The 18,182-nt window shown below is 38.9% G+C and overlaps 1 protein-coding gene across 4 annotated transcripts in view; it reads left to right on the top strand.

Moving 5' to 3' along the window:
• The window catches only part of PLEKHA1 (pleckstrin homology domain containing A1), a 51,734-nt gene that overhangs the window by 21,502 nt on the left and 12,050 nt on the right, over nucleotides 1-18,182 (top strand). For all 4 annotated transcript variants that reach the window (XM_032225055.1, XM_032225058.1, XM_032225056.1 and 1 more), the window contains 4 exons: nucleotides 2,621-2,752; nucleotides 3,481-3,621; nucleotides 4,361-4,429; nucleotides 17,448-17,512. In XM_032225055.1, the coding sequence (XP_032080946.1) occupies nucleotides 2,621-2,752; nucleotides 3,481-3,621; nucleotides 4,361-4,429; nucleotides 17,448-17,512 (407 nt within the window). The remainder of the gene's footprint in view (nucleotides 1-2,620; nucleotides 2,753-3,480; nucleotides 3,622-4,360; nucleotides 4,430-17,447; nucleotides 17,513-18,182) is intronic.

Raw genomic sequence — 18,182 nt, 5'->3', positions numbered from 1 at the left:
ATTTTGAGGGCATGTCATGGGCACCCAAAAAAAAAAAAAAGGCTGCTATGGGAACTTGCCCTTTTGCAAAAAAGCTGTACCACTCTCAAAATACTCATTATTAAATTTACTTTTTTCTGAGCAGTGGTATATATTTATAAGCAAAGTTTGGCTTTTAGAATTTTTTTCTGTTTTCTGTACCATTAATAACTCAGTCCTGAATTTCATGACCCACCAGGAGGAGGGTTTAGGAATGGAGGAATTAAAAGTATTCTGAAATTTAGTCTCATCCTGCTTTGTTTTGGGAGAGTTATCCTGCTGGATGGAGTTAGCTTGTTGACATTCCATTAGATTGAAAAAAATAGCACAATTAAAAAGCAATAGCAATAGCAGTTAGACTTATATACCGCTTCATAGGGCTTTCAGCCCTCTCTAAGCGGTTTACAGAGTCAGCATATTGCCCCCAACAACAATCCGGGTCCTCATTTTACCCACCTCGGAAGGATGGAAGGCTGAGTCAACCCTGAGCCGGTGAGATTTGAACAGCCGAACTGCAGAACTGCAGTCAGCTGAAGCAGCCTGCAGTGCTGCACTCTAACCACTGCGCCACCTCGGCTCTTCCACTGCGCCACCTCGGCTCTTTGGAGCAGAGTAGGACAAGGGTTCTAGTAGCAAGGAAGATAGACTTCATTAAGATACCATGTTGAGATCCCAGGTTAGGAATTTTATGAACTCTTTTATGTATTAGTTACCATGCTAAGATCTCAGTAAGTCACGTAAATGGTACATCAGATTCTATACTTGTGTTATCATGTGGACCTGCAAATCAAAGCTATATGAAAGCAAACATTACTTACAAACTTCTTGATAATTAGCACTTAGACTTATATACTGCACAGTGCTTTACAGCCCTCTCTAAGCAGTTTACAGAGTCAGTATATTGCCCCTGACAATCTGGGTCCTCATTTTACTGAGCTCGATGGAAGGCTGAGTCAACCTTGAGCCGGTGAGAATTGAACTGCTGGCAGTTGGCAGAATGCAATGCTGCATTCTAACCACTGCGCCACCACAGCTCCTATGACAAAGTCAATCGATGTTAGATATCAATGCTCAGCATTTTAGAAAGGAAAACATTTTATCAATCAGGTGAAAATAGTTTTGATTGGAAGTTCTTTAACTTGGAAGAGAAGATATGCTTATCATGCTTGTTGCTACAAAGGAATCTTCAGTTTTTTAAAAATAAACTGTCAGTTGTAAATATCCCTTTGCTGGACAAAGTCCTGGAGAAGGTGAATGTCACTTAGTATGAGCTTACTTGAATAAAATAAAGTAATTTTAGACTCTAGACCTAGCTTTGTAGACCACACTGTAGACCTAACTTTGAATAGAGCTAGGAAACTACTCCTGATTGTCCTGCTTAAGGGCCTCTATTGGGAGAGAGACGTGAGAGCTCTACATTGTATTATAAGCAATGAATGACAGAATGATCCTTTCAGATCTCTCTATAGCATTTGATAATGCTGATCATGAGATATTGGAATAAGTCAATGTATTGGGCATTGAAGGAACAGTTGTACAATGCATCCATTTCTAGCTGCAGGACCATTACCGGAAAAGAGATTTGAGACCAGTATTTTTGGCCTCGCGGCATTTAAATGAGGGAATTATGCAAAGTTTCATTCTTTGTTTCCTGCTATTTGTTATCTCCATGAAGTACCTTGCTCATGATCCAAAAATAATTTGTAGGCTGCCTTTGCATTTTAAGTTCATAGTCCCTTGATATCATATGAGCCGAGGTGGCACAGTGGTTAAAGTGCAGCACTGCAGGCTACTTCAGCTGACTGCAGTTCTGCAGTTCGGCTGTTCAAATCTCACCGGCTCAAGGTTGACTCAGCCTTTCATCCTTCCGAGGTGGGTAAAATGAGGACCCGGATTGTTGGGGGCAATATGCTGACTCTGTAAACCGCTTAAGAGAGGGCTGAAAGCCCTATGAAGCGGTATATAAGTCTAACTGCTATTGCTATTGCTAACAACAACTGCATCTATACCTCACTCAATGAAATTGGAAAAAATTAAGCTCTATGAGAAGTGTGTGTGATTTTGTTTGTTTCAGAATTTCTAAAAAAAACCTCTGCATTTGTTTATTGAGCACCCTAAAAGAAAAGAACAATAAGAGTCCACAAAAAAAAATATTTTAAAAGAATGTGAAATAATTTCTTGCATCAATATTGATTTCAGTAAGTGATGGAAAAACATTACCATGTAACTTTCTTCACTATTGGTTCTGCACCATTTTAAAAAAAAATTCTGAAAGTCTGCCTCATCCTGGTTAAAAAATTAAATCTTAAAAATAATCAGTAGGAGAAGATTTAAGACTTTACAGTTCAGCTCACGGGAAACTATTAAAATGTTTAGGCTATGTACCTAGCTTTTTTAAAGCAACATTTAAAAGACAGGAAAGTAAGTAATTTAGCCATGTCTTAAGAAAAAGATCCAAAAGGGATAGCGGAAACGATGAACATTTGCCTCATTTCTCTTACTTGTGAATAATTGAAAAATAGACAAGAATAGTCACATTCTGAGAGAGCCTGATTTAGAAGATACATTTCAGTTCAGTATTTTTATAATGTTCTATTTCCAGGTACCAAAGCAGGCTGACTCATTGTGTCATACTGATAATACATTGCGTCATTCTGAAAATTTGGGAATAAGAAAACAGATGTCTTACAGAACAGAAATTGTTGGTGGTGTTCCCATAACCACTCCTACTCAGGTAATAATACCAGTTCCAAGATAATAGATATATTATTGGGATTTTGTCCTTCTTATTGATGTGTAAGAGACAGCTGAACTTGAAAAGGGGAAAAAAATTGTTAAGATACCTCATTGCCAGATGTTTGCAGCAGTTAAGATACCTCTTAATTTTCATATTAGAAGAAAAAATAAAAGTAATTCTTAGGTGGAAAGTTTTAGTTTGCCCATATTTCCCAACCCCTTTAGCTTATAATATGCTGCCTTCAGTGGAAGGAGGAAGCTGGCTGATTTGTTCTTCAGCTCTTCTAGTCAATGTGAAACTTACTGTATGTCTGTGGTTGCACGTGAGTTTCTTTGATTTGTAGCTGTATTATTTTCTGGGTCTTTGTGTAACTCATAAATCTCATTTACCTGTGTGATAAGTTAGAATTTAAAAAGCAATTTTTTTGAAAATTGTTTATTAAATTTTGTGATGATGCCTCCAAGGAATATGAAATAGTTGATCTCGGAAGCACCAAGGATGTAATTCCAGAACAACACAAGGAAATCCATCCCCAGTATCTTTAAAATGTTTGGTTTGCTTTTCAGTGTACATTTATCTAGTGAAAATAATTTTTATACCACTTATTTGATGTAAAACAGGGATGAAAGGATCCTAGCCGTATAAATCTGATTCTGTCTAGATATGGAAGCAAAGCCAACTTTATTTATTTATTTATTCTAAATTATCTTGTTTACTTTTTCTAGAAAGAAGAGAGAAATGAATGTGGTGAAACTGATAAAAGCTACTTGAAACGGTCCCAAAGCCATCTTCCATACTTTACTACTAAGTATCCGCCAGACAATCCAGTTATCAAAACAGGTTATTGTGTTAAACAGGGAGCATTGGTAAGCAGATAGAGTACCTTTCGAGCTTAATTAAATATGTTATGCAATATATAATGCAACGGGGTTGCTTTTTAACTCATGCAGAACAGATTCCCCAAAAACACTAAAGAAATAATGTTTGTTGGAGGCAAAAGGTTTAGAAAAGGGAAAAAAAACCTAATACACTATTTGGTAATTGTACATGTGTTTTGGTAACTGTTCTTGAAGAAAGGTTCTTGGAATTATTTCAACTGAGTTCTTTACCTGCAGTTAATTTAAAAAAAAAAATTCAAGGCCAAGGCTTTTTCAAGTTCAAGACTTTGTTTCAGGTATTTCTGATATTTCTGATAATCCACTTGAAATTATCTCTATAATGAATTTTTAGTACATATTATCAGCATATATTACTCACTAACCAAATGCGGAACTGCACAGTGTACAGCAGTATGCATCATGAATTGCTCTATATAATACAATGTAATTCCTGTATGGAAACTTTGCCATGTTAAGAATTTTGACAATAGTATACAAGTAGTCCTTGACTTACAACTTATACTCGATTTATACTCATGTTGAATCAGAAAAGTATTTCTGATTTAAGGAACTAGATCTGAATAGTGCACAGAATATGAATATGAGAAAAGTAACATGTAGTCTTGCTAGAAAGCCTAAAACTCAGTGAATAAACAACGAATAAATAAAAAACAACATGTTTCTTTAACATATATTTAAGTCATTACAATTTTGTCTGTATATATAGATGAAGAACTGGAAAAGAAGGTATTTCCAACTTGATGAAAACTCAATTGGCTATTTTAAATCAGAACTGGTAGGTATCCATTTATATCTTTGATTAAGCAAAACTTCAGAAGAAATATTTTGACCAAATGTGTTAATGCATAATTGCATTGTTTCCATTATTTTGACAGGAAAATCAGTTTTTAGAAACAGAATTTATAACATAATTACCTTTGTATCCATTTTCTTTAATTGATGGACATTATAGTGTATAATGAATGGAGCAATGGTTAGATTCCAATGTAATGATACTGCTGACAGTTTAATGTGGAATTAATAATAGTATTATCACTTTCCATACATAACCTAGTGCTCTGATTAAGTATTTAGAAGTGGATAAGTCATATTTCTAAAATATAAACTGGGGAAAAACATGAATTCTTAATAACTAAATGCACAGAGATAATGTATGCACTTTATTTGTTTTATGTTATGCACATTGATTTCATTTTGAATTAAAGATGAATAATTAAAAGCTTTTGTTATAGTTATCTATCCTAGTTTGAACATAATGCCAATTTTTAGAATTGTATTATACAGATACTCTTCATTATTTCAAGGGTGCCAGTGAATAATTAAAACATAGAGCAACTTTGAGAAAATAAGGTCAGGAAGATATATTAAAAGAGACAGATGTTAAGTTACAGAAATTTTAACAACTGGGTTACTTTCATTTTAGAGCTCAATTTATCCTTCTGCCTTTTAAGGCAAATACCTTGCACCTTCTCTGAACCGTATACTTTCTGCCTATTTCCCAAACAACAGAAGGATTCTTATGTGTGTGATAATGTTTGTCCAGGTCTCTCCTGAATCCTTATAAGGTGGTGAACATAACATTTTATGTATCTCTATATCTATATCTCTTATATTGCACATATGTAAAATATACAAAAAAATACTTCAAAGGGAAGTTCTCCTCCAAACAGAAACACACTCCAAAACCTGTAGTTATATGAAATCGTTTACAGCAGATAATAAATCCTGATCTATATTTAACCACCAGAGATAATGGAACTAGAAATAATAAGGATGGTTTATAGCAGTGGTTCCCAAACGTTTTCAGTCCACCAACCCCTTGGTGCCCCCCACCCAGTGGTGGAATTCAAATTTTTTACTACCGGTTCTGTGGGCGTGGTTTGGTGGGCGTAGCTGGGAGGGTCATGTGACTGGGCGGTTTGCACAACAGAAGGAAGATAGTAACAGTAAAATTCAACACTGTAACAATTAATTGCACATTTATTTAAAATCCAATTTAAAAATCTTTTTAGTTAATGTTAATTTAACAAAATTGTTGAACATGATCCAGTCATTTGTCAAGAACCTTAGTAACTAGTAACTTCGTAAACTCAGTAAAATTTAGTAACTACTTCACTGTTTAGTAAATTCTGTGTAATATAGTACATGCCTGATCATTCACACACACACTGCTACCTTTTGTTTTTTTCAAAATAACAGGGTGGGGTGGGGGTGCAGAAGGAAGAAGACTTTGTTCTGTGGTATCTGCCATTTCAGAAATGCTCATTAGACTGCCCCACGTGATCAGTCTTTCCTTATTCCTCAATACATTGGTACCCAGAAGCTGGTCAAAACCCTAGTAGTACTTATGGAGCTGTAGATGATACTATGGCAAAATACAAGCCTTGCAGTTCATGTATACTCACACAACATAAGAGTGATGCCATTATCCAGGTTTATCTGTGACAAAGGTCTCACTGTGCATAAATATCAAGATAGGAAGGGCACTTTATTTAAAAAACTGCAGTCTTGACTCCATTTGGTTATAAAACATCTTGTTTGGCATACTGGGAACATTTAGACAGCATCTTCTAATATGGGACGTTGTTCTATCATAATTTGTTTTGCTTTGCTTTGCTTTGCTTTTTCCTGTATGTGACAATATCCAACTTTAGACAGTAATTAGACCACTTTTTAATTTACTTTTTTATAAACATATGTTGGAAATGCTTATCCCTTTTCCACAATCTCCCCTATATTTCAGCCTTCAATGAGATTACTTTGCAACGCAAAGTTTGAGAAACCACCCCAAGTGGCCTTCCTCCTGCTCCTCACTTTTTAAGGCCATCTCTATGAATGGAGCGAGGAGACAAAAGGGGCTAGCCTCTCTCCCCCCCCCACCGCATGTTTACCTGTGTTGCATTTCTAAGATGGGAGGGGTAGAGGCAGGTGGAGTGGGTGCAAGAGGGATTCGGGGGGGGGGTGGCTCTGTTGCACAGGCGCATCCTCGCGGAGGCAGCTCACAGCACAGCCCTGGAAAGGGAGTCAGAAGTAAAGCCATTTATAAAAGCGCGAAAGAGGCAGGCAGGCAGGCAGGCGAGCGCTCTTGTGCAGTGACATCGTGCTCTCTGCGTACTGCAGTGCCAATTCCCAGTCCCTGAAATGCCAGGTCCAAGGACAGCCCCGTTCAGTCCCGCATCTCTTCTCCATGCATAGCACACGCAGAGTCGTATCAGAGGAGAAATGCAGGCCAAAGGGTCTTCTTTCTCTGCCTCCCTTTACCCCTCCTCCCCCCGGCCTGACATGCTTGTATGCCTCCTGAGTGAGCGAGCAAGCGAGCGAAAAATCCTTCCAGTCTTTGGGAAGTTAGACTGAATTTCACACCTGCCGGAAGTGCTCAGATGACTGGTGACCAACAGAGCCCGAGGCAGAGCCCCTGTGAGGGGGCCACCTCCAACACTCCTCTGCCACCTCCCTTGTCTTTTAGCGCCCTCCTGCCCCCACCCTTGCCTCTTAGCACCCCCTGCCACCGCTCTTGCCTCTTAGCACCCCCCTAAGTCATCCCACTGCCCCCAAGGGGCGGTACCTCCCGCTTTGGGAACCACCGGTTTATAGTGTTGATTTTTAAAAAAAGATGGAAGGCGGTTTTAAAAGACAATAAATTAGAATATTACAAATATGCCACTCTCTTTATCTCTAGTTTTTTAGTACTATAGACAACCACTCTTGCCAATTTGAAACTTTGAAACATTTTCAAATAAGAAAAAAATCAGATTTATTTTTTTTGTATTAATAATATATTTTAATATACATTATAAAAACGTTGTATGTTATATTGATTTATAACTGGACAGAAAATTATTTACTTTTTGATTCATTCATGCCTTGTAATTATTCTTGTATATTCCGTATATTGTATTATATTTTTTCAATTTGCAATAGAAAAATAGAAAAAAAAATCCAAAACTTAATTTATCTTGTGATTATCAATGATGACAGTTTGTAAAATTAAGCATGAAAAATGTACATGTGTTGACAGGACTGGTTTTCTTTATTGTGACTGTTTTGTCCTTTTAGTTTCTGTTTGAGCTTCACTTGGTCTTGATCAGCTTTATTCTCAAAAGACATAACTAGCAATAAAGGTCTAATAATTATAATTATTTGTAGACTAGTGTTTCTATTTTTAGAAGATTTCTTGATAAGAGTATAAATAACCTTGATCAGCGACCTCCGACCTTCTGGGCACCAGGGACCAGTTCCGAGGAGAAAGGTTTTTCTGCAGACTGGAGATGTGTGGTTTTTCATGCTCCCTGCAACCTGTGGATGGGGCTTCGCTTGTTTGTGCAGCCCAGTTTCTGGCGTGTCACGGTGTGGTGCCAGCCTCATGGGTCGGGGGTTGGAAACCCCTGCTTTAGATGAGAAATAATCAGTTTTTCAGTGTAGATAGTGTTGTTGTGTAGGTTGGTCTTCCTATTATCTCCAGTGCAGTGGTGGGTTTCAAAAATTGGTCGAACCTACTCTGTGGGTGTGGCCTCCTTTGTGGGAGTGGTTTGCCACCCATGTGACCGGATGGGAGTGGCTTGCCGCCCATGTGACCGGATATGAAGATGCCGACGACACTTGTCAGAACCACCTTAAATTACCTCACACACAGCACTGACATGCATAAGAATATGATGTCAACTTGTTTTTTAAAAGGCATCTTTGGTTTGCGTTAAAACAACTTCAACACACGCAATGTTCTGATTGCACCACAAACGCAGCAGTCATCCTTACCTTTCACAGAGGCACTGAGTTTTATAAATATGAGCATGATAGTGTAGAATAATCCTATCCAAGGACCAGTGGTGGGTTTCAAAAAATTTTGGAGCCTCTTCTGTAGGTGTGGCCTGCTTTCCGGGTCCACTGGTGGAACCTCTTCTAACCGGTTCGGTAGATTTGACGAACCGGTTCTACCGAATAGGTGTGAACTGGTAGGAACCCACCTCTGCTCCAGTGGCTAAAAGTTTGTAGATTAGCTTTGCAAAATTGTCCTTACAACAGAAAAAGGACCTGTTTTACAGTTCTCCTTTGAAACATGCTTTAGGCCGTGATGAGGAATTGACACCCTTGTAAATAGATTTCTAAAATTATTCTTATTCATCGTGCACTCTGCTTAGATAGTTAGGGTGAGAAGAATCCAGCATGATAACAAATCAAAAATGTCAGCAGTATCAGAACTATGTGAGAGATAGAGAGGTATAACAGGTGGAGAAGTTTTCTGCCTGAGCGTATGAATATTATTAAATAGTGCCAGAAAGTTTGCCTGAAGAAATGACAGCAAGAGAGTTTGAGATTTTAAAATAGGAGCATGCCTTTTAGTCATTGAACAGTATTCCTGGTTATTCCTCCATGATTCCATCAACTCACCTATTTTTTTAAAAAAATATTTATTATGTTTTATCAATGAAAATAAAATACAAAACAAAATCAACTCATCAATGTCCCCATTAAGGACACTCATTAACTTCTACTTATAGGCTCTCAGAACATAATGGTTTTTCAGTAGGGTTGGAAGTCTGATTCAGCAATCTTACAATTGACCCTTTCTTTCTATCAAGGGGGAACATATTTCAACCTTCATTTTGTCACCTGAAGGTGGAAGAATGGCCTAAGTTGGCTAATAATTAAGGAGCATCTCAGAAAGGGGGTTTCATGATTCAGATTGTGTCTCATCCACCATTGGTAAGAGAATATCCAGCACCATAATATCAAGGTGGATCAAATTGTGTCCTGTCTCTGCTTCTGTTGTGGGGGTGTTAACAGCTGATTCCTTGAGGTTTTCTTGTCTTTATGCGTTAATGCATTGGGACTGATATTTGTGTTTCAGGAGAGGTACAATCTGTGAATGTAACAAGATCCAACTCCATTCCCTTTTAGTAAAATATAATTCTGGCTTTATTGTGGGGATTTTATTATTGCTACTATTATAGTTGGATAAGGGTATCCCCATCTGCACAATCATGCTAACACTTTCTGATTGTAAGGACATTGTGGGCAAATCACGGACTGCCTGCTTTGCCCTCAAGCCTTTTGCACTGTTCTAAGTTTTAAGACTAAGATTTTGTTTAAACCAAATACATTAAACTAAACGTGTTAATGACATTGAACTTCCCCTGGAAATGCTATTGTTACTTTCTTCATTGGTTTCACTGCCCATTCCCTACAGGTGCTCAGCTTCATTTTTTTTAAAAATGAACCTGAAAGGTTACTCAGCCGATTTGCAAGGAATGGCTCTCAACTCTCAGATTGTTTTTAACTGAACGTCAGGAATTATGTCTGTCTTTGTGAAATTTGCTGACCATATATGAGTTGTCTTGCAGATTATAATCTCCTGAGATTTAGAAGCCTTAATTTATGCCGAGCTTAATTTATGCACTGAGCCGAGGTGGCGCAGTGGTTAGGGTGCAGCACTGCAGGCCACTTCAGCTGACTGTTATCTGCAGTTCAGCGGTTCTAATCTCACCGGCTCAAGGTTGACTCAGCCTTCCATCCTTCCGAGGTGGGTGAAATGAGGACCCAGACTGTGGGGGCGATATGCTGACTCTGTAAACCGCTTAGAGAGGGCTGAAAGCCTTATGAAGCGGTATATAAGTCTAACTGCTATTGCTATTGCTATTGCTATGCTATTGTATCCCAGAAAATGCTTGGATATAGATGGGATCATGCAAAACAATTTGCATACCCTTCCTTGTGGGAAAAATATTCTGAAAATATCAAGTACTTCATATGTACATTCACTAGTGAAATAAATATGCTAATGATAACATTTTAATTTGTTCTTTATCTACATAGAATGTGTTTAAAACTCTTAACAGGCAAATTTTTAACAGGGAAAAGCTTATATGTTTAGGTTAGGTTGCTAAGCATTATTTTAGGAAAATAATTGAAAATATTTAATAAATTATAAATGTCAGTTGTTTTAAAGTGATTTCTTAGTCACCTTGTGTTATGGGATGTGAGAATAACCTTGGAAGGAGGAAGAACTACAGTCTAGAGGACAGTCTGATAAGAAAGATCTCAGGCACAGGAGGAGTGGAGGTGAAGAAAGTGCCTGTGAAGGGACCCTTCTAGCTCTCTGGAAAATAAAAGCAAAGGGGGAGCGAAATGCTTTCAGACTTGCAAGATTCTTACAATGAAAGTAATATGAATGCTTATGGTTTTGGTTTCCTGTCTAGACGCCCATGAAGAGCTGACCTTGAATCTTGTATGAGAGGTGCTAGATTCAGGTTTGCTACTAGAGTTCTTTCTTGTTTAAACAGGATGCATGAAAAAAGTATGAAAATTAAGAAATTTCAAGGGTGATTACCGTATTTTTTGAAAGTATAAGACGCACCGGAATATAAGGTGCACCAAGATTTTGAAGAGGCAAATTTTTTTAAAAAAGTTTTTGCACTCTGCAGACCTCCCAAAATATAACAGCCTATTTTTCGCAAAAATGGGCTCGTTTTTTGTCAAAACAAAAAGGCACGCACAGCCTTTAGGAGGCTTGTAGCATGCTCCTGGGCGCTGGGGGTCAAAAATGAGCAAAAAACAGCGAATGTTTGTGAAAATGGGCCCTTTTTGTCAAAAAATGGCATACATGGCTTTTAGAAGGCTTAGAGTGCGCCTGGAGGCAGGGGAGAGAGGCAGAAATGAGCAAAATGAGCCTCTTTTCGCTCATTCTTGTTCTCCACAGCCCCCAGGAGCACTCTGGAAGGCTAAAGGTTATGCACGGCCATTTTTGCAAAGGGGGCAGGGTTTCAGGAGGCTAAAAATGCTGTATTCAGTTTATAAGATACACCCAGATTTTCACCCTCTTTTTCGGGAGGGATAAGGTACATCTTATACTCCGAAAAATATGGTAGTTCTTCCTATATATGACACTATTAGACTTATAGTGTCAATGGGCTATAGAATGAATTACCGTGTTTCCCCGAAATTACGACATGTCATGATAAGAAGACCATGCCATATTTTTCCTGTGGGCAAAAATATATGCCCTCCTCCAATAATAAGACCCCTGGACAACCCCCCCCCCCCTTCAGCCAAACAGAGCACCACTCACCAACCTAGCGATATCCCGAAGGCGCAAAGCCGCAGGAGCCAGGGGGAGGGGGGGCAAAGGTGCTCCAATTGCTTGACACCTTTGGGATACCGCTAGGTTGGTGGGTGGTGCTGTGCCCAGCTGGAACGGGGGGGGGGGGGTTGCGAGGAAGCTGCTCTCACTAGCAGCTACTTGGCAATGCCCCTTTCCAGCCGGGCAGAGTGCCACTCATCGACTCAGTAATATCCCAAAGGCGCTAAGCTGCCTGGCGCTCTGCCCAGCTGGAAAGAGAGATTGCGCAAGCACTTTTTCTGCCTCCAGCTCGCGTGCCTCCCTGCCTCACCATGCCCAACTTTTCCTGCAGGGCTGGGCCCGGCCACCCCGCTACCGCTGCCGCCATGCTCCGAGTATAACCGGCTTCCAAACTCCGGAGATCCACCACAACCATAGAGCGTAGTCCCAGAACGGCCGCTGTTGGAATACTCGGCAGCGGATCTCCAGAGTTTGGAAGCCGGTTATGCTCGGAACATGGCAGCGGCGGGAGTAGCGGTGGTGACCGTGGGCACCTCATGGCGGCTTTATTGCGCTGCTGCGACAGTGCAACACAGCTGTTTGCCCCTGAAGCTGTGCTCGGCTCTTCGGGCACCCGCTCGCAAGAGGGCAGCCACCGGCAACCTCAAACCAATAGCCACACTCCCCCCTGATAATAAGCCTGAAGCAAAAAAATTTTTTTTTGGGGGGGGGGTGTCCAAAGGAAAATAAGACCTTGTCTTACTTTTGGGGAAATATGGTATCAATAATAATTATCCGTATTAAGATAATTGTACTTGGAAACAATCCTTCGAATATTTACTCCTAGGAAAGTATACAGCATTTCAGTGAAGATGTTTAAAACTGTCAAGTTGCATATAGTCTTTAAAAGAACATCAAGAAGCATTCCATTTCTGAAAAGTTTATACTAAAACACAACACAGATTCCTCCAGCGGGATGTTGTTCAAAGTGAAGCATTGTGATAAAAGAAAAAAAACCCCTACTACTTACTATTTCTTAAAATGTAGTTGTAGTCACATTTCTGGCAGTTACTATTTGAAAGAACAGATGAACAGGTTTGCTCTTGAAATATGAAATGTTTCTGAGGGTGAATCTTATTAAATCTTATTAAAGTGTCCTTTTATCATGTTCACTTCATTTGGAGTTAACAGTAAAGTATTAAGTGTGCACTTGCTTTCCTTACAACAACCACATGGTGGCGCCCAGAAAAGGTTTTGAAAGATTATAGTTTGCCAGTTTGAGAAAAAGATCAGTACGTATCTTCTGAACCGTATTGCATGAAAGAAAACAATGTAAAAATTAATACATTTATGCAGTCTTTTATTCTATCGCAAATTAGAATGTTTTCAAATACGTTCATGTGTTTCTTTTAGTGCTGTAAAGTTTTCAGAAATCCGGAAGTACTTATTGTTTACACAAGAATTAATGTCAGATCAGAACCTGAGTACCTGAATATGCATCAAATCCATATTTCCATTCATCACTCAACATGGTCAGAAATTTAATATGGCTAATTATCATAGTTTTAATTCCCACTCTATAAAATAATGGTGTAATATTTGGCCAGATTATGTTAATTTGTGTCTTGTCCTTGTTAATTTAAACCACCAGGCTAAATACTTTGATTTATATATTCTATCAACAAGCATGTATAATAATTTCTTCCTGTAATTAAAATATACTTATCACAAACTAAGCTCATTTTTATTCTGTTTCGAATATGTCTCTTTGCCTCTAAAATACATCAGGGCAAAGTCTTGATATCAAGGGATGGCACATTTTGAAGAGAGGTTACTCCTGGAGATCACATGTGACATCACATAGCTGGGCCTGGGTGGGTTCAGAAATTCAGCAGCCAGTTCGATCACGATATTTAACTAAAAAGTTAAGTAGGGTTAGTCCGGCTTAATGGAAAACTACCAACCACCCTGAAAAAGGCTGCTATTTCTGTCAAGAAAACATCTTGGTCAACTTCATCTTCAGAAATTATGTAATTTTTCTGTATCTGAGACATCCAGCTCCATACAGATTGCAATTCTCTGTTTACAATACAATAGCAGAGTTGGAAGGGACCTTGGAGGTCTTCTAGTCCAACCCCCTGCCTAGGCAGGAAACCCTATACCGTTTCAGACAAATGGCTATCCAACATCTTCTTAAAAACTTCCAGTGTTGGGGCATTCGCAACTTCTGGAGGCAAGCTGTTCCACTGATTAATTGTTCTAACTTCAGGAAATTTCTCCTCAGTTCTAAGTTGGTTCTCTCCTTGATTAGTTTCCACCCATTGCTTCTTGTTCTACACATAGGTGCCTTGTAGAATAGTTTGACTCCCTCTTCTCTGTGGCAACCCCTGAGATATTGGAACACTGCTATCATGTCTCCTCTAATCCTTCTTTCTATTAAACTAGACATACCCTGTTCCTGCAACCGTTCTTCATATGTTTCAGTCTCCAGTCCCTAAATCCTCTTTGTTGCTCTTCTCTGCACCCTAGAGTCTCTACATCTTTTCTATATTGTGGTGACCAAAATGGAATGCAGTATTCCAAGTATGGCCTTACCAAGGCATTATAAAGGGGTATTAACACTTCACGTGATCTTGATTCTATCCCTCTGTTTATGCAGCCTAGACCTGTGTTGGCTTTTTTGGCAGCTGCTGCACACTGCTGGCTCATATTTAAATGGTTGTCCACTAGGACTCCAAGATCCCTTTCACAGTTACTACTATTGAGCAAGGTACCACCTATACTGTACCTGTGCATTTCGTTTTTGTTGCCTAAATGTAGAACCTTACTCTTCACCATTGAATTTCATTTAATTAGATAGTGCCCAATGTTCCAAGTTTGTCAAGATCCTTCTGTATCTTTAGCCTATCTTCTGGAGTGTTGGCTATTCCTGCCAGCTTGGTGTCATCTGCAAATTTGATGGGTTCCCCATTTTCAAATGTTCATTTTCAGTTCCCAATTTTCAAATGTTTGGCACATTTGAAAATTATGTGCTCAGATCTTTCTGAAATCTGTAGCTGTTAGGCACAATAGCGTCTCTCCAAAAATCACAGTGTTTATATTTTATCGTGCCTGAACATTTAAATAATATTTGTCCTTTTAAATTATAGATTGCCCTGTTACTTTAAAGAGACCAATAGGAAGTAATTCTGTAGCCTTAAGCTGTTATTAAGCTCATTCGTTCCCTCTTCTGTATGTGGTTAGGTAGAAACAGAAACTATATGTGTAAATCACTCCTCAAGCCGAGTAAATCATAAAATTGTATTATCTCTATTCTATATGGAAAAGATCCTAGTTTTTTTTTCTGTACAGTGAAAGTGGGAACTTATATCCTGAAGGTGTATCTGAAATTATATTTGTAGTGTTCTTCAGGTCTCCCAGTCCTGCTTTGAACCTTAGTTCTGCTTAGTTACCATACATTTCAGTTTTGTACATAAGAAAAAAAAAGAAAATATTCTTGAAGTGAAAGGAAACATGCAAGTTACTCAAGCAATTATCAGTCAACCTAGTTTAGTTTTGTGGCTGAATTAGATTATTGTGTTTAACAAGCTCCTTGGAATATTATTTTACTACATTTGAGTGCTGCAATATGTTTTTAATATGTGTACTACCGGTGTAACTAGATTATTTTAAAAGGTCTTTTAATGTAAGCAAAATTTTGCAATAGCAGGCATCTAATTTTGGTGAATGTAAGTAATTCCCAATAAAACATTACTATATTATCTATAAAGTAATGAAAAAGGAGGAAAGGGATTATAATGTAATACTACTTTGGTAACCATGATATATTGTTTAGTGACTGCCATGGACAGTATCCATTTGCAGTTGTGACGGTAATGAAAAATTTTGACCTTTTTTTTTTCTTTTTCTGTCAGAGCAGAGAGATTGCCTAAATAAGTAACCTTTTCCTGAGCTGCTTTCTTCCAGAGTGCAGCATGCCCCTAAAAATCGCAATTACAAGTTCTGCTCTTAGTTGGTTAGAACACTCCCTGTCATTCAGCTACTGAAATCGATGACACCCTAATCAGTTTTTCACTATAGGTAGTCCTGGACACATCCACCCATTATTTAACATTGGTATGAAGTTACAGTGGCCTTGGAAAAGGTGCTTGATGGCTTGTAAAGAACTTCAGTCTGTCATAACATGTAGCCTCCCCACCCCCCCTCATAATCATGTTCATACTTATGATTGGGTGTAAAGCACCCTGTCATCATGTGGTTGCCATTTGCAATCTTTGCTGATTTCCCAGAAAGTTAATGGGGGAGCTGGCAGAAAGATTACAAGCTGCTGCCTCCATCTACTAGGAGCACTCCCTAAGAGGTGGTTTCTGGGGGTTGGCTGAAAAGCGTGACCCAACAAATGCGCGCACAACAAAAGCGTGATGACAGAACGTGGCGCAAAAACCGTGATGTCATCAACGCGCCGAGAACAGCGCGCCGACAGAAGCTCGATTTAAGTTAAGGTAAGGGTCAGGGTTAGGTTTAGGGTTAGGTTTAGAGCGCGCTTCTGTCGGCTTGCTGTTGTCGGCACGCTTCAGCGCTCATTCGTCGGTTTAGAACTCGTGGTTTTGTCACCGCGGTTTCGTCGGGCGCGCTTTTGTCGGTCAACCGCTGAAAAGAGTTGCCTGCTGAGGGGAACTAAACTACTCCAGCGGGTAGAGAAACAGAGCTCAGATCCTGAAGATCAGAGGTCTATTCTTGTACCCCGCCAAAGATGTTCCCTCTGCACCTTTGTGTAGGAGTGCAAGAACAGGCAACCTGAACTTCAGGGTGGAGTAACGTGCAGGTAAGAGATTTGACATTCTTTGGCAAGCAGCTCTTTCAACCATCTAGAGACAAGAGGGAGCCAAAATTTAAGCTAGAGTTTTAGCTTCTGAGCAGGGAGGGGCAGCATAGGTAAGGTAAGGTAAGGAGCACAGATTTCCTCAGGTGGGTAGGGAATGTCTTTGGAGGCCTTTTGCAGGATATGCACAAGAGTCTCATCATTCAGGGGCTGAAAATGCTGCTTGGGATTTCAGCAGGAAGGATTTTCAGCTCATGAGGGAAGAGGGAAGATAAAGAAAATGCTGAGTGCCTTTGGGAGTGTCAAAAAACATGAAGAAACATTGTCTTCTTGCTAATTATACCAGCACCAGGGTGAGCACTCGAAAGGCCAGAGTAGTGAAGAAAAAGAGCTATAAAATTAACTTACACAGTTTCTTCTGAGTTGAATTCCAGAAACTTTTCTTGCCATTTGGACTTGCTTATCCGTTTGAAGTCAAGCTGAAGTAAAATCAAAAGCACAATTGTTGTCACATTTTTTTTAACTTAAGAATTGCTTTGTTTAAAATTAAGTTGCTGGTCCCCAACTGCAGTCGCTAAATGAGGACTACCTGTATCATTTTTACAGAATGTTAATCGTGGAATACTGAAATAAATGTTCAGTCTCCTTTTAATATCTTAATATCTTTAATATTAGCTAATTGAATTCTTTCTGGGCTCCTCCTTTCTAGGAAATCAACCTGGAGTGGAAGAAACTAGGTTCTTTCTGTTAAACCAAATTCATGTAGAAAATGTGTATGCTTTTATCCTTTTGTCCATATAGCTTTTATTTTGTCAATATTTTTTTTCTATTTGGCTTTTTCCTTTCAAAACAGGTTTGTAAAACACATATTTTTGGTTTTTACTTGATAAAATTGTAATGATTCAAATTTTTCAGGATAAGGAGCCTCTTCGGGTTATACCACTGAAAGAAGTTCATAAAGTCCAAGAATGTAAACAAAGGTGAGAATTGTAAAGGTATCAAATTGTATGTAATTGGCGTAAGAACCCCTGGTCATGCTATTTCTCATCATAATTGAATGCATTTCATTTGCTTTATGATCAAGTAACAATATGATTAGATTGGGCAGTTTAAAAAAAAAAAAACTCAGAAGCAACTCATTTCCAAGGAGTGCTTTAAAAAAAATATGCAGAGAAATAGTCACCTTGAGCATGACTTGAAAGGACTGATGCTTTTTAATACATTTAAAGTTGTCTGGAATTAAATCTAACTAGTAGAAGAGCCAAATTTGCTGATGATATTAAAAACTTTCAGAGTGATAAAGGACTACCAAGAGCTCAAAGGGATCTCTACAAATTAATGGAACGAGTATCAAAATGGCAAATGACATTCAATGTGAGCAGGTATAAAATTATATATACGGTGGCAAAAATGCTACAGTTTTTTTAAAAAGGGTTGGACCAATTCATGAAAAGTCAGGGGGAACAATGATTATTAACTTTGATAGCAGTTTGACTGCTGCTGTAAAGCCATCTGCTGGGGCACTAGTGTGTTGTTTTGTGCTGTTGGTTGGTCACAGTGAAAATAGTCTCCTGGACTAGACAACCAGAGGTGTCATTCATCAAGGCTACCCTCCCGGCCTTCCACAAAGCCACCAAGTCCTGGTTGCTC

Source organism: Thamnophis elegans, chromosome 10, assembly GCF_009769535.1.
Source record: "Thamnophis elegans isolate rThaEle1 chromosome 10, rThaEle1.pri, whole genome shotgun sequence".
Taxonomy (NCBI): Eukaryota; Metazoa; Chordata; class Lepidosauria; order Squamata; family Colubridae; genus Thamnophis; species Thamnophis elegans.
Note: the sequence above shows the minus strand (reverse complement) of the source record. Positions and strands in the feature narration are given on the sequence as shown.